The sequence below is a fragment of the Trypanosoma grayi genome (assembly GCF_000691245.1).
Source record: "Trypanosoma grayi strain ANR4 Tgr_421_V1, whole genome shotgun sequence".
Classification (NCBI taxonomy): domain Eukaryota; phylum Euglenozoa; class Kinetoplastea; order Trypanosomatida; family Trypanosomatidae; genus Trypanosoma; species Trypanosoma grayi.
The window spans coordinates 1-14,698 of record NW_008826040.1 but is presented as its reverse complement, the minus strand read 5'-3'; the positions used below and the strand labels follow the sequence as shown (position 1 = coordinate 14,698).

Sequence of the window (14,698 nt, the reverse complement as noted above, 5' to 3'; positions counted from 1 at the left end):
TCATAATACGTGTCTTCTTATCTTGCGTTAGGAAAGTGTCGCAAAGCGTAAGTTTGAAACGCCCACCCAACCCAACCCTCTCCGTCTCCGCGGGGGAGGCGGGTCAAGGGCGCTTTCAGCACCTCCTTTTCGTCAGTCGGACTGCAAGCTTAACTTCCTTATAAGAGGAAGGTCTTGAGGTTACTGGAAGTCCCCCTTCTACGTGAACCAGGGACATGGGGTTTCGAAATGGGATTTAGATATAATGTCTCGCTTACTCTCTCTCTCTCTCTCATTTAATAGAGAAAGGTAAGGTATAGACTATTCCCTACTGGAATTTCTGGGATAGCTCACTATGAACAGATGGGTGTTGTGGTATTCACATAAAGAGGCAAAGTTGTCGTAGCCAAGAAGGCGGTGGCGTATATGTATTTTTTTCGTTTACCGTAACGGGGTTGTGTTGTGATCTCCAATCGTGTATGAAGAACGTGAAGGAAACATAAGGAATCTAAAAATAATCTTCTCCTACTTCTTTTTGTTTGATTCAATAGCTGAGCACCATAAACAGAGAAAAAATGCTAGTTGCTTCTCATCGAAATGAATATGCAGAAGCAGAGTATGATTCTGTTACGTGTACCGTGTGTCCGGCGATGTCCACCATTTCTCTTCCAGGGCCTTGCCTTGCTTTAGAAGTGAGAGAACTCCTATCAGCTCGTATTGGTGTTGATGTGAGTTCAATTGAGCTCTACATTAGGGGAGATAAAGGCTTAGTCGCTGTCCCAGATGAGCTATGGGGGACCCGTGAGTACTATGTTTTGCTGAGATTTCGTGGTAGCAAAGGTGGATTTCGAAAGCAGCTCGAGAAGAAAGGAAGAGCTTACGCAAGAGCGAGGAGACTACGAGAGTCGAATCAGTCGAATGCTCGACCACAGAAGGTTCAGAACGCAGGAGGGACTTCAGAGAAGAGCATCGAACGCAAAGGGACTGAGACAACTGTGAGGGAGCCCAAAGGCGAGGATAAAATTCAGCCAAATGCCGTTCTTAATAACACTATCAGGAATGCTGTTCGTTTGGGTGTCAAACGAACTCTTGAGAGTTTGGCTGATAATGACCAATGAGTGCTATTTCCATGCTCGTCACTACACGCTAACAGTTACCGTTTTCGCGGTACGTGGTATTGAAGTTAACTCTTTTTGGAGCCCATAGTAGGTAACTTGAAGCTAAACAAACAAGTTATACGCTGTTTTTTTTCCTTAATTGTTATTGGTGATTTCTTATTCGGTAGGCAGAAAAGGGGAAGAGCGTGTAGGTCTATGCGTATGCCATGTCCAGAAGTGTGCCGTGGCGGACCAATTGCCCTCAGTCTGTAAAGAGCATTTTTGAGCGATTACCTTCGTGTCAATTGCTGCTCGTGAAACGTATTGGTCCGACTAGTTTTCTTCTTAGTGGACGTGAGGGACGAGACAAATACAAGACATCCATAGGTGATCCACACCACTGTTCGTGTGGTGACAACACAGAGCTCTGTGTTCATGTTGTGTTTGTTCTATGTAAAGTTTTTTTCCTGCCCAAGGAAAATCCGCTGGTTTGGCAGCGGTCTCTTGTGGCAGCGGAGATAGACGAACTACTCCGATCGGAGACAAGGGTGCGAAATGCACAGAGGCGTGTAGTTGGGACTGGGATGGCTGCTCCTAGAGAAGTGGAAAAAGGTGATGTGTGCCCTATATGTTTCGAGGAACTTGGTGATGACGCTCCGTTAAGCTATTGTCAAGGAGAGTGTGGGAAGTATCTTCACACGTACTGCTTCAAGCAGTATATGCGCCATAATTCAAACATTTGCTTGCGGTGTCCATACTGTCGGAGTCCCTGGATAAATGACCCAAGTGCCACGAGTAAGAAATGCTCTGGATGCAAGAAGTATGTCAATGGGCAGTGCTATATGTGCTTGTTTTGCCATGAGTACTTCCTATGCGGAAACTGCTTCCACTGCAGCGATGCACACCCAAATCACCCATTTTCGCTTTTAGGAGCGAGTGAGGTTGCCGAAAGACATAATGCGCAGGCTGTGTCATCTGTGCAATCGATTCGTGAATCTTCAGTTCCAGTTTCAGCTCCAGCTCCAGTTCCTGCGGAGGTGCTGCCACTAATGTACAGAGAACTTGATCCTGATGATTATGAAACACTACTTCAACTTGACTCGCAGAATAGTCGACGTGTGCTGACTGTGGCTCAGTTCAGGTCACTTAAACGTGAAGCATGGAGTTCTTCCTTGGCGGCGGAAACATGTCACATTTGCCTAGAGCCATTCGATACCACTAGCACTTGTGTTTGGCTGACCTGTGGGCATTTTTTTCATCTTTCATGTGCCCAAACATGGTTGACGGAGCACTCAGCTGTTTGTCCTTTAGATCAACATCCAGTTGTGGCCCCGGATCTGGTGGAGCCTGTAACGGCATCGAGTTCACCATTGCCACCCGTGGTGAGACCACCACGTCGCCCAACGCAGAGAAATCAACGCCGAGAGAATCCTCCAACAGTGACAGCTCCACGAAGGGTGGCACATCCTGTTCGTCGACGTGCAGAACGAGAGAGAGTTTCTGCTTCTGTGTCTTTGCCCCTTCTTGGGCTTCAGGTTTTGTCTCTGGGTCTTGCACAACGGCCTGAACAAAATCGCGATCGCTTCCGTTACGGAAGTGCCTAGTAGCGATGCATTCCCTCCTCCAATGGGCCAAGCGGAGAAGGGAAGGGGATCGAGTATACATAATGAATCCATTTCATTGCCTAAACGTACTGTTTGCTAAAAGATACATGAGCTTAACCTCTTGCTTTTAATTTTCCTTGATACCTTTCTTTTCCCTTGTTTATTGGTGTTGTTATTGTTGTTGTTGTTGCTTTAAGAGGGGGAAAAAAAAAGGGAAGATCATAATGCGTCGCGTGGCAAACTCTAAGATCGGGGCTCAAGGCGCTCGCTGTATATCAGGGGTGGCGCCTATGCTCTACTTTCCGCCCAACGCGGCCGCAAAGATCAATAAAGAGGAGCAGGTGAAGCGAAACACTGGCATTGCCATTGAAATGGTGAAGCGCTACAAGGGAGATGTGCCACCACAGTACGCCCGTAAGACCACCGCTACGATAGAACAAGTTGAAAAGGAGATTGATGCGTTGCTGGGTGGAGCTCAAAAACTGCGGAAGAACACAACCGAGGACCAGCCGATGGACAAGCTTACACTAATGGAGCGTTGCCTCCGCCATGCCCTTTGGTCGTATCACAAAGAAGAAGGAAAGTATGACTTTGATCAGATAGCCAAATGGGTTGTTTACACGGCTGAGGACGAGGCGAAAATGTCTCAACTGAAGCGTGAGGTGGAGGCAAAGCAGAAAATGGCTGCACTCCGTAAGCATCGGGCAGAAAAAGGGCTGCCAGATGCTCCTGTTCCGAAGATCGACTGGAACCAGGAGTATGGCTCTGTCATCGACCGTGAATTGGTCACAGCAAAGCGCATTCGGTACGATACTCTGGCCGCCAATACAATGGAGCATGATGATAAACAAGTTGAGGCTGTCCTTCAGCAATACAAGAGGCCCGCGCAGGACCAGCGATTGGACAACCTGGTGGATCTTCTTGAGCGCTTCAAGCCAGTTTTGGCGCGTGAGGCGATCATGCAGCGTCTGACGATCAAGCACCTTGAGGGCCAACTAGGCGTCTGGCGCTACATGGACTGGTGTCCGGAGGTGCGTGACCGCGCTGAGTTGGAGGTGGATATCACCGGCTGGCAGTGGTGGTCTCCCTTGGAGGAGCGCCGTCTCCTTCCAGTGCGGCTGCGCTCGGTGAATGAGGTGCGTGAGATCATGTCAAAAACTCAGGAAAAGAAGGCTGCTGAGGCTGTGGAGAAAAACCCGAAGGCTGTGCAATCCAGCAGCGGTGACAGCGCGCGTGAGCGTCTTTTGAAGGAAGTCCTCGCCCTGCAGGCTCGCGTTAACCAGCGCCAGGAGGTTGAGGCCCCTAAGAGTGATCAGAAGAAGAAGGCACATCACTGAGAAATGAGGTGAATTCTAAGTAGTGAAGAAACAACAGTAGGAATCACTCGCAGACCGAAGTTCGTTAGGGAGAAAGTAAAGGAGGGGTTGTTAGCGTGAGAGTGGGTAGGAATGAGATGTGCTTGTGTATGCAGGGAACGTGCAACGAGAAACGTCATTACCTTATGGAAAGAGTGGCCAGGCGCTCTCAAATGTGCGTCTGGGCATTGTTTTTGATTTGAAGACTTCCACATGGGTTTGCCTTTTTTTTTTTTGGACTACTATGGATTTCTTCTTGAAGAAACATTTTATCCCATTTCGTTTTCGTTTGTGTTTCTTATTCTTTTTTTTGTGGTGTATCGCACTTAGACTACTGGAAGCTTTATGGACGCAACAGAACTTAAGAACAAAGGCAACCAGGAGTTTTCCGCGGGCCACTACACGGAAGCTGCTGGCTTCTTCACCCAGGCGATTGCCCTGGACCCCTCCAACCACGTGTTGTACAGCAACCGCTCCGCATGCCATGCAGCACTTCATCAGTACCAAAATGCCTTGCAGGACGCCGAAAAATGCATCTCGCTCAAGGCAGACTGGGCCAAGGGGTACGTGAGACATGGTGCGGCGCTGCATGGGCTTCGACGCTACGACGAGGCTGCCGCAGCCTACGAAAAGGGATTGGCCATTGAGCCGACAAACGCTGCATGCACGGATGGCATCGCCGCAGTAAAGAAGGATAAAGCCGCCGCCCAAATGCACAATCCCTTCGCAAGGGTTTTTGTTCCAGAATGTGTCGGTAAGATCCAGGCCCATCCAAGGCTCTCACTCTACCTGTTGCAGCCAGACTACGTCCGCATGATCAATGAGGTCATCAAGGATCCATCGACGGCCCATCTGTATGCGAAGGACCAGCGATTCATGGCGACCTTCCTTATGTTGAGCGGCATCGACCTCCCCGGAAATGATGACGAGGAGGAGGAGCGACCGAAGGCGCAGGAGGCACCGGCCAAGAAGGAGGAGGCGAAGAACCCCCCCGCGGCGGAGCTCTCTCCAGAGGCACAGGAGGCATTGCGCCTCAAGGAGGAGGGCAATGCGCTCTACAAGCAGCGCAAATTCGATGAGGCCCTCGCAAAGTATAGCGAGGCACTTGCTAAGGACGGGAAGAACACAGTGTACCTCCTCAACATCACTGCTGTGTATTTCGAGAAGGCTGAATACGAGACCTGCATTGCGGAGTGTGAGAAGGCCCTCGAGCACGGCCGTGAGCATCGCTGCGACTACACGGTGCTTGCCAAACTCATGACACGCGAGGCGTTGTGCCTGCAGCGTCTGAAGCGCTATGAAGAGGCCATCGCGGTCTTCAAGAAAGCGCTGGTGGAGCACCGTAACCCTGACACCCTCGCCAAACTGAACGCCTGCGAGAAGGAGAAGCAGAAGTTCGACATTGAGTCCTACGTAAACCCCGAGATTGCACAGCAGAAGAAAGAAGAGGGCAATGCACTGTTCAAGGAGGACAAGTTCCCAGAGGCGGTGGCGGCCTACACGGAGGCAATTAAACGTAACCCAGCGGAGCACACAACGTACAGCAACCGTGCCGCCGCGTACCTGAAGCTTGGAGCGTACAATGAGGCCCTCGCGGACGCTGAGAAGTGCATTGAGATAAAGCCCGATTTTGTGAAGGCACACGCGCGAAGGGGGCATGCCTACTTCTGGACCAAGCAGTATAACAAGGCGATGCAGGCGTACGAAGAAGGCCTCAAGCACGACAAGGAAAACGCGGAGTGCAAGGAGGGACGTATGCGCACGATGATGAAGATTCAGGAGATGGCATCTGGGCAGGCTGAGGACGGTGACGAGGTGGCGAGGCGCGCTATGGCAGACCCGGAGGTTGCCGCTATCATGCAGGACAGCTATATGCAGCTGGTGCTGGGCGAGATGCAGCGCGACCCGTCACGCGTTCAGGAATACATGCGCGACCCGAACCTTGCGGCGAAGATCAACACGCTCGTTTCCGCTGGCATCATCCGCTTCGGCCGGTAAGATAACGAGGAAAGGGATGATGATGATAATGATGAGAGAAAAGCGGAGGACGCGGAGAAGGAAGGATGGAGCGAGCAGTAAATGTGGAGAGCAAGAATGTGCAAGAGAGACGTCAAAACGAAACAAAAACAAAAAAAAACAAAAATAGAAAGATGAAAAAGAAAAGAAAAATAAGAAGATGCGCTTCAAGCTGTTCACACATGCGCCGCATTCCGGAGGAGAGGCTCGAGTGATGGGAGAAGAGTCGCGCAAATGTTCACACCAACAACATTCTCCCCGTCGTCTTTTATTATTATTATTATTACTACTACTTTCACCCCCACACCAACTATTCCTGTTGAAAGAAGAGGCTAACTTGAGGAAGTGATAAGGCTTCACACTCAAATCCCCGTTTTTTTTTTGGTCCCGTACGCCTGCCACTCTTCGTGCAACAGACAACGTTTTTTGTTTTTGCAACGAGGAGCAAGCAATGGATGTACCGTTTTAATGCTCTTAACCCCGTGAAGCGTATTGGTTTCTATTCCGCCCCTTTTTTCTTCCCTTGCCTCTCTTTCTTTCTCTCTCTCTCTNTGTGTGTGTATGGGGTCTTTGTATTGCTTTGCAGGAGGAAGTGATCGAGCATATGACCTCACCGAAGCCATCGACGCTTGGGCATGATGTGCCGACGGAGTATATTCGCACCCTCGACGCAAAGTTGCTGCCACCGCGGGTGGGGCACAACTGGCTCGACCCGGCATTCCGCAAGGCGCAGGACAAGCCACAACAGCTGGAGGCGGAATTCCGCGGCAAGCGGGCCTTCGTATCGCGCGGCATGTACGATCATACTCCACCAGAGGGGCTGGGCCAGACGGCGCATCAGCTCATGCACGCCCTGTCGACACGGCGGGCCGATGATGCTGCAGGCGACCGGCGGGCCAACTATACCACGTTGTCAGATAAGGTACTCCGCTTCTATGCCTTCTTTACGGAAAAGGCGCCTGATGGATGCATTGAGGAGTACTGGCATCGCCGCGTTGTGATCAACTTCTACCCGGAGGACGACACGGTGCTTATACAGGAGCCGCCTATCCCCAACAGTGGACTGCGCGGGGGGACGTATCTCAAGCGGCAGCCGGTGCGTGCCGACCCGCGGCAGCGGGAGGAGTTCCCCAGAGATGAGTTCTTGACGATCAATCACTTCAACGTGGGCCGTGCAGTGCGTATCAACGCAGTAGAGTTTTTCCTCTACGATTGTGATAACTTTACGCGGGAGTTCCTCACCTCCATCGGCGTCGATGTTGGTGCCCCAACGATATGCCCGGACTCTTCATTCATGTCGGACTGGAAGCGGACGCAGGAGCGGATGCAGTCCGGCAAATTCGGCATACTCTCGCAGGACTACCACGGTGACGAGGCGGTGCGTGCGGCCCGCTTCGTGCAGGACAGCGGGAAGGTGTTGCGCTTCTACGGCATTTTTGATGAGCGGAAGAAGGTGACAGGCGGAGTTGTGCGCAAGCTGGAGGTACTGTACTTCGTCGAGGACGACTCCATCGCGGTAGTGGAGCGTCCAACATCGAACGAGGCGACACCGTCGCTGTTCCTTTCGCGCGGGTGGCTGCCGAAGACGGGCTCTATCGCAAAGGTGAACGAGCTCACCTTCGCCCACCGCGTGAATGGTATGCGGGAACCGTACGTCGGGCCCGAGGGGCACTATAACGCGCCGGACCTGAACATTGGTGAGACACTCAACGTCCTTGGCCGCCAAGTGTTTTTGTACGACTGCGACGACTATACACGGTCTTTCTACGCCCAGGCGCTTGGCATTACACTCCGCGACGCGGTGGATTGTCTCGGTGAGTTCGGCCTTCCGCGGGAGTCGAACTTTATTGCGTTTCGGGCCGGTGCCATTCCTACTACGGCGCCTGCTCTCGGACCTACTACTGCTGATGTGGGTGGCGATTTAGAGAAGCAAGCACCGTACAAGGTGAGGGATGTACTCCGCTTCCTTCTGCGCTTGGCACCCCCATGTTCCCTCGCTGAGCGTCAGCGCCGCTTCACCCTTACGTACTACACTGAGACGGAGGATGCCATGGTGTATGAGTCTCGTATACGAAACTCCGGGTATATGGGCGGCTGCTTCAGCCGCCGGCGGCGCCTGCCGAAGAAGTCGGACGACCCCGATGCGCACTACACCGTTGAGGACATTGCATTGGGCAGCGTTGTCGTGGTGAATGGGCACCGGTTTGAGGTGGTCAACATGGATGAACACACAGCGAACTACCTCGCAGGTAAGAATGCACCGATTATGAACGAGGAGAAGCTGGAGCTTCTGATTGCCTCATTCCGTCTCTTCTTGGGTACACGCTTCCACAATTTCAAGGACGCCTTCCTCGGATTCGACCGAGACAAGGACGGTGTGATAAGCGTCGCTGAGTTCGTGGAGCACCTGGAGGAGCTGCAGATCACGGAGCGGCGGATGGATGGGCAGGCGCTCTTTGATAGCATCGCACAGTGCCAGGAGACGGGTTACTTAACAATGGAGGATTTCGTGCGGTGGATATCCAAGACTCCAGCCAAAGACAAGGAGACGCAGGACAGGGAGGCCATTGACGTCGATGACCGTGCAGTGTGCCGAAAAGCGCTGCGTCAACTCTGCGAGCGGCTTGAGGCGCGGTGCCTCAACAGCGCGCAGATGTTCCGCCTCGCCTCCACCATGCCGCGCGCGTACACCGAGCGCAGAGCCGACATCTACTCCTTGACGAACCCGAACCGCGACTCCTATGTGACGCCGGTGCAGCTGCGCCGCTGCATCGAGGACGTGCTTGGCGGCAACCCCACCCCGCGCGAGATGGACGCGCTGCTGGCGTTCTTCTTCCCCAACCTGCCTCGGGAGGCGTACCGCAGAGTGCGTGATGTGGGTCTCGACCACGCACTTGATCTCAAGGCGTTCCAGAAGAAGTACCACGAGATGGTGGAGCTTCGCCTGCTCGCCGAGAGTGAAAAGGGCGCTGACAGCCAGAAGGGGAGGAGGACGGAAGTGGCAGCGTGAGTGCGGAGCGGTCAGATAGAAACAAGGAGGTCCCATCAACCAAGAGAGGAACGAGGAAAGTGGAGAGAGAGAGAGAGAAAGAGAGAAAAGAAAAAAGAAAAGAAACAAAGAATGAGGTACACTACATGTAGAGCCGCGTCACACAATGATGTACAAGAGTACAACGAGACGAGCGTGAAGGCGCCTGCGCAGTCAGAACTGTTGCTCCCTCGAATTGAAACACCGTGCCGTCTCTCGCGCACAGGCAACAACAAGGGAAGCTGTTGTGTTTGCGTGCGTCTGCGTCACTCTCTCTCTCTGTGTGTGTGTGCGTGTGTGGAGGCACGGCCCGTAATTGCTTCTTGCTTGTTACATTTATATTCTTCCCTCCCCCGCCATCTCCCTCTCGTTCTCTCCCTCCTCCTTCCTGCGCCTGCATTTCCGCTTCGTTTCTATTCGCGTCTTGCTGCGTGGGTTCACGGCGTGGAGGTCCTCCTCACCAGCAACTCGTAACAGCAGCGAAAGGGAGAAGGGTGTTGGCGCCGCGCAACTGACAACACGTGTGAGTCACTACAGTCAAGGGCAACAAGGGGCTTACACTTATACACCACAACAGGCTTGAGGGAGAAAACTGCGAAAAGAAAAGAAGACGAAAGCGGGTGCGTAGAAAACCGCGGACAATGGCCTACACGATGTCTCCGGGTGAGACACACACGGCGGTGCATGAGCAGCTGCAGCGCATCGAGAGCGCGTACTTCTACGCCCCCGGCGACTCCATGGCGGCGGTGCACCCCGTGCAGGGCACCGTCTCGCCGCGCCACGGCAACAACATGCGGCCGGTGTGCATCGTCTCGGGCAACGGTAACCGCCCACTCGCGGAGGCGGTGGCGCTGCTGTTGGGGTTCCCGACACACCAGACAGTGGTGACGCAGCAGGCGAGCGGCGAGGTGATTGTGCGCATCGATGAGAGCGTTCTTGGCGCTGATGTGTACATCATTCAGAGCACAACCGGAAATGAGCTCATCGACGTCAACACAGCAGTTATGGAGCTACTGCTGCTGATTCGCAAAATGCGCTTGAGTAACGCAAAGCGGATCACGGCGGTGATTCCCTTCTTCGGCTACTCGCGGCAGGACTCCAAGCCGAATGTGCGCGGCACCATTTCCGCCTCGGCAGTTGCGGAGATGCTGACAAAAGTCGGCGTGTCCCAAGTCATAACACTCGACCTGCACTCGGGGCAGATCCAAGGCTTCTTCGGCAACACACCGCTTGACAATCTGCAGATGTGCCCTGAGTTCGCCCAGTACTTGCGCAGCCGGTCGTGGTTTGATCCAAGCAACATGGTGGTTGTCTCGCCCGGCTCCGGCAGCGTGGAGCGTGCACGCAAGCTTGCCGACGCGCTGAGCATTGGCCGCATCGTGACGGTCATGAAGCGCCGCAGCAACACTGGTGCCGCGACGTGGCAGGCAGTGGGCGACGTTGCGGGACACATCTGCGTCGTCGTTGATGACATGTGCGACACCGGCGAGGGCCTCGTGAAGGTGTGCGAGCTGCTCGAGACACTGGGGGCGGTGAAGGTGACGGCGTGCTGCACGCACGGTATTCTGACGCCGCCGTGCGCGCAGCGCCTCAACGAGTGCAACGCGCTCAGCGAGATTGTCGTGTCCGACTCCATCCCGCAGGAGGAGCACCAGCGCATGATCCCGAAGCTGAGGGTGCTTACCATCGCCCCACTGCTCGCCACCGTGGTGGACAAGCAAACGCGCGACGAGAGCATCAGCTGCCTCTTCGACCTGCCGTGCCCACCTGTGCGGAAGGCGGCAGGCGCGAAAGCGTAACCGGCGCCACACACACACACACATCTGTATATATATATATATATATATATATGTATGTATACAACGCTGACGTCGACTAAATCGAAGCGGGGACTCAGAACAGAAAGCAAAAAAAGACAGGAAAGAACAGCAAAACGAACACATACACGCCATTGAGAAGAAATGCTGTGTAGGTGTATCTCTTTCTCTCTCTCTCTCTCTCTCTATCAATCTATCTATCTGAAGATTGTGGTGATGAAGTGGACGCGATAAACGATCAGTTATAAAGCGAAGCCAAACAAAAGAGAGGACGCACCTCAGTAAGAAGGTGCAGGCGGCGCATTCCGGCCTTGTTTGTTGCATGACCCATTTTTTTTTTTCGTACCGTTCGCTCTGTTCTCTTCTCCTGTGTGTTCTGTTTGTTGCGGTGCGATGTCTGCATCTTCCTCTCCCCCACCCCTTTTGCGGCGCCAACCACAACAGCAGCAGAAGCAGTGGCGAAGAACAGCGGGCAAGAGAAGGAGTGAGGGAGAGAGAGAGAGAGAGAGAGAGAGAGAGAGAGCCAAGGGAATAGATACATTGAACGATGGCGTCCCCGCTTACACTGCGCGAGCTTGACACACACGAGAGGGACGACCAGCTGCTCCTCGAGCGCTTCGAGCTGTGCCGCCACGATGTGGCGCGTGTGTCGTCGAGCCCCATTCTGCCCGACTGCATTGCTGTGACGACAAAGGGCGGTTTCGTGGAGCTCATTAACATTGCCACCGGGGCGTTCCGCGTGTTTCTCAGCCACTTGGGCGGCACGCCGCTGGAGTCGCCGCTGCGCTGCTTCGCCCTTGTGCCGGCGCTCTACGCCGCGCGTGGCACGCACCACCTGCTGTACTCCATCGCGTACTCGAACGAGCTGCTGCTCGCCGACATGGAGTGCGGCGGGGTGGAGGTGCTCGCGACCTTTCATAGCCGGCCTAGCGTCGTCTTCTGCGACGGCGACCACATGGCGTGCGGCGAGGGCTGCGGGCAGGTGGCGTTGTGGCGGGTGCACGGCGGTGCGACGCTCGTGTGGCGGCGACCGGTGTTCAGCGACACAGTGATCTGCCTCACGGTAGAGCGGGAGTATGTCTGCTGCGCGTCAGCGGACTATCGCTGCCATGTACTGTCGCTCACATCGGGTGAAGTCGTCGCGACACTCGCGCAGGAACCAGCGCCGGCTGTGGCGCTGCAGCCTATTGCCGACGCGCAGCTCAGCCGCGGCCTCACTGCTGTATGTCTTCCCGGCGTGCTCTCCGTGTATTCACCCCCACACAAGGACGGCGTTGTTGCCGTCACTGCTGCAGCAGCAGCAGCGGCAGCAGTAGCAGCCACAGGCACTGTGTGGGAATGCGTGGGGGCGTTGCGCCTCGACGTGCAGATCAGCTGCGCAAGTTGCTGCGCGGGCTTTATGGCATTCGGCACGAACTCCGGTGTTGTTCTTCTTATGGGTGTTGACGCCGTAAGCGGTGCGGTGGAGGAGCTTGTGCGGTTTGACGTTGGCTTCGCCGTTGTGGGTGCGCAGCTCTTTCCGAGTGGCACACTGGTGGTGGTGACGTCCGCCGGAGATGTGTGGAAGTGGGCCGTCACCGACCTGCTGCCGGCGGAGGGCGATGCGGCGGCGGAGAGCGATGACGTGCCGCTGCCGAACTTGCAGCCGCCTGCTGCAGAAGAACTAGCAACAACAACAAAAGTAGAAGCAGTAGCGGAGGCGGCAACGAGCCAGGGCGAGAGGGATGACGGCAGTAGCAGCCAACAGAAGGATGAGAGGAGCTGTGATGACGAGGATAGTACGGAAGATGAGGAGGAGATTGTGGTCGTGATGGATGAAGACGCCGCGTCGTCTTTATTGTCGTCGTCATCGTCGTCGCGAAGATCGGCGGGAGAAGGGTATGACATTGGAGTGCTGCGCGATGGAGTGGGCGATGCTTCGCTCGACCCCAACCTCATCACTGATGAGAAGCCCAGCAGCGATGCTCCTGCTGTCGCTGTTTGTGGTGATGTTGCATCACTGGGGGCTGCGGCTCACGACGCGGCTGACGGCGGCTGGTCGGAGCGGTCCCTCCCGCCAAGCAGCATCAGTGTCCTGGGCTGCACCACTGGCGTAGCGGACACCTTGCGGAGTGCCTGCGTTGCCCCGCTCCGGCCATCGCCAAACGCCGACACGCCGCTGCTGCAGCCCGTTCCTGGTACTGCTGGTGCCATTGGCCGTGATGCCAAGGAGCAGCACCGAGACGAGGCGATGGTGACGAAGAACGATGCCGCCGCCAAGCGTGGCTCCACCTCGTCGTTGTCGCCGCACGCACTGCAGCAGGCGCTGCGTGGGGCCGAATTGGGGCCGCCAGCCGTGATCAGTGGTCTGCGCGCGGGAAGACGCATGGACCCACGCAAGGCACGCCACATTGTCGAGAGCGGCGTCCCCGCCACGCTGTCAACAACAACAACAACAACAACAGTGGCAGTGCCCTTGTCGGTGCCGGAGAGCCAAAGCTCGAAGATGCTCGTCGACCATCGCCAGGCCCTCGAAGATGCGGCGTTCAGCTACGCAGAGTACGCCAAGATGCATCCACTCAAAGTGGAGGCGCTCAAGTACCGCTACCCTGTGAAGCTTCCGGTGTACGGGCTCCACGAGCAGGTGTTTGTGCCGACAGACGCACGCCTGAAGGACCGCCCCGAAAACAACGATGGGAATGTCGAGGGCGGTGACGCGCACAGTCAACCACCGCCACAACCGCCGCTACGGCAACAACCACCAGTCATAGACGACCTTATGGATGCGACGTTTCGGAACTTCACAAGGCGAAAGGACGCCGCTCTCGAGAAGGAGCGTCGCCGTGGGGGTCCAGATATTCTGCGCCATTCATGCGACAGTCTTCTGTTCACTCCACCAGACGCGAGCGCCACCGTTCTCTTCAATGAGTACCGCGTACAGCCTGGCGTGCCCGACACACTTCTTCTGCCCATGCCGCTGCCGCCCACACCATCCGTATTTTGAGGACATTTTCATACATATTTATCTATAGAGGGAGAGGGGCGTGTTTTGCATTTTGTTTTTATTGATGTCTCCTCTACCTCCCGCGATATGTACGACGTATCACGTGTGTATCTGGGTGCATGTGTGGCGCGTTGGCTGTTTTGCAGCTTCTCTCCCGTTCCCTTCGTGTGTGCTTGTGTGTTTGCTCGTAGCCCTTCGGCATACCGTGGGAAGGCGGTAGAGGAACACATATATATATATATATATATATATCCAAACACCGCAGTACAGGGACAAGGAAATAGTCTGTGAGTTTGTGTGAGAGAGGGAGGCGTAGAGTGCAGTGGCGGAAATGACAGCGGGCACGGAGGATGCACGGGGGCTAGTGGAGCTTGTCTTCCGGCAGCGCCACGAGGAAGTGCTAACGTGCGAGAGCGTCGTTGTGATTGGGCGTGGCACATCCAACAACGGCCCCAAGGCGCGCATGCTGGTTCTGTGCCGCCCCTTCGCGACGGCAGCGACATCGGCGGCGCCCACGTCGAATGCGACGCTGAGCGTTGTGCGGCTGGAGTCGGGTCGCGTGATCAAGGTGAAGCTCGTGTTTGTGGTGGCGCGCCTCGTTGACGTGAGCCACGACGGCAGCTTCGACGCGACCTTCAATTTCGGCAGCAGCGGTATGCTCTCCGTCACCTTCGAGTCGCGCATCCAGCGCGAGATGTTCGTCGCGGCGGTGCGCAAGCTGCAGCGCGACATGCAGCCGCTTGTCGCTGTCGGCGCGAGGCGCGACGTGCACGCGCTGTTCACCGACGCGGTGGGCACTGAGGCGGAGGCGGACGCAGC

At 55.3% G+C, this 14,698-nt stretch overlaps 7 protein-coding genes across 7 annotated transcripts; all 7 read left to right on the top strand.

Moving 5' to 3' along the window:
• Window positions 1-629: 629 nt before the first annotated feature.
• DQ04_04211060 (hypothetical protein) lies at window positions 630-1,097 on the top strand (the record flags this gene model as incomplete). The annotated part of the gene is made up of 1 exon (XM_009313418.1): window positions 630-1,097. One exon carries the CDS (start codon window positions 630-632, stop codon window positions 1,095-1,097), a length of 468 nt encoding a protein of 155 aa, XP_009311693.1.
• Window positions 1,098-2,970: 1,873 nt separating this feature from the next.
• DQ04_04211050 (hypothetical protein) lies at window positions 2,971-4,017 on the top strand (the record flags this gene model as incomplete). Its single annotated transcript, XM_009313417.1, has 1 exon — window positions 2,971-4,017. One exon carries the CDS (start codon window positions 2,971-2,973, stop codon window positions 4,015-4,017), a length of 1,047 nt encoding a protein of 348 aa, XP_009311692.1.
• A 363-nt stretch (window positions 4,018-4,380) lies between these two features.
• Window positions 4,381-6,033, top strand: DQ04_04211040 (stress-induced protein sti1; the record flags this gene model as incomplete). Its single annotated transcript, XM_009313416.1, has 1 exon — window positions 4,381-6,033. One exon carries the CDS (start codon window positions 4,381-4,383, stop codon window positions 6,031-6,033), a length of 1,653 nt encoding a protein of 550 aa, XP_009311691.1.
• Window positions 6,034-6,655: 622 nt separating this feature from the next.
• DQ04_04211030 (EF-hand domain-containing family member C2) lies at window positions 6,656-9,061 on the top strand (the record flags this gene model as incomplete). Its single annotated transcript, XM_009313415.1, has 1 exon — window positions 6,656-9,061. The coding sequence occupies one exon, from the start codon at window positions 6,656-6,658 to the stop codon at window positions 9,059-9,061; it is 2,406 nt and encodes an 801-aa protein (XP_009311690.1).
• Window positions 9,062-9,720: 659 nt separating this feature from the next.
• Window positions 9,721-10,878, top strand: DQ04_04211020 (putative phosphoribosylpyrophosphate synthetase; the record flags this gene model as incomplete). The annotated part of the gene is made up of 1 exon (XM_009313414.1): window positions 9,721-10,878. One exon carries the CDS (start codon window positions 9,721-9,723, stop codon window positions 10,876-10,878), a length of 1,158 nt encoding a protein of 385 aa, XP_009311689.1.
• Window positions 10,879-11,443: 565 nt separating this feature from the next.
• Window positions 11,444-13,879, top strand: DQ04_04211010 (putative suppressive immunomodulating factor; the record flags this gene model as incomplete). The annotated part of the gene is made up of 1 exon (XM_009313413.1): window positions 11,444-13,879. One exon carries the CDS (start codon window positions 11,444-11,446, stop codon window positions 13,877-13,879), a length of 2,436 nt encoding a protein of 811 aa, XP_009311688.1.
• A 331-nt stretch (window positions 13,880-14,210) lies between these two features.
• Window positions 14,211-14,698, top strand: DQ04_04211000 (hypothetical protein; the record flags this gene model as incomplete). The annotated part of the gene is made up of 1 exon (XM_009313412.1): window positions 14,211-14,698. A coding segment is annotated over one exon (488 nt), but the record flags the coding sequence as incomplete, so codon positions are not given.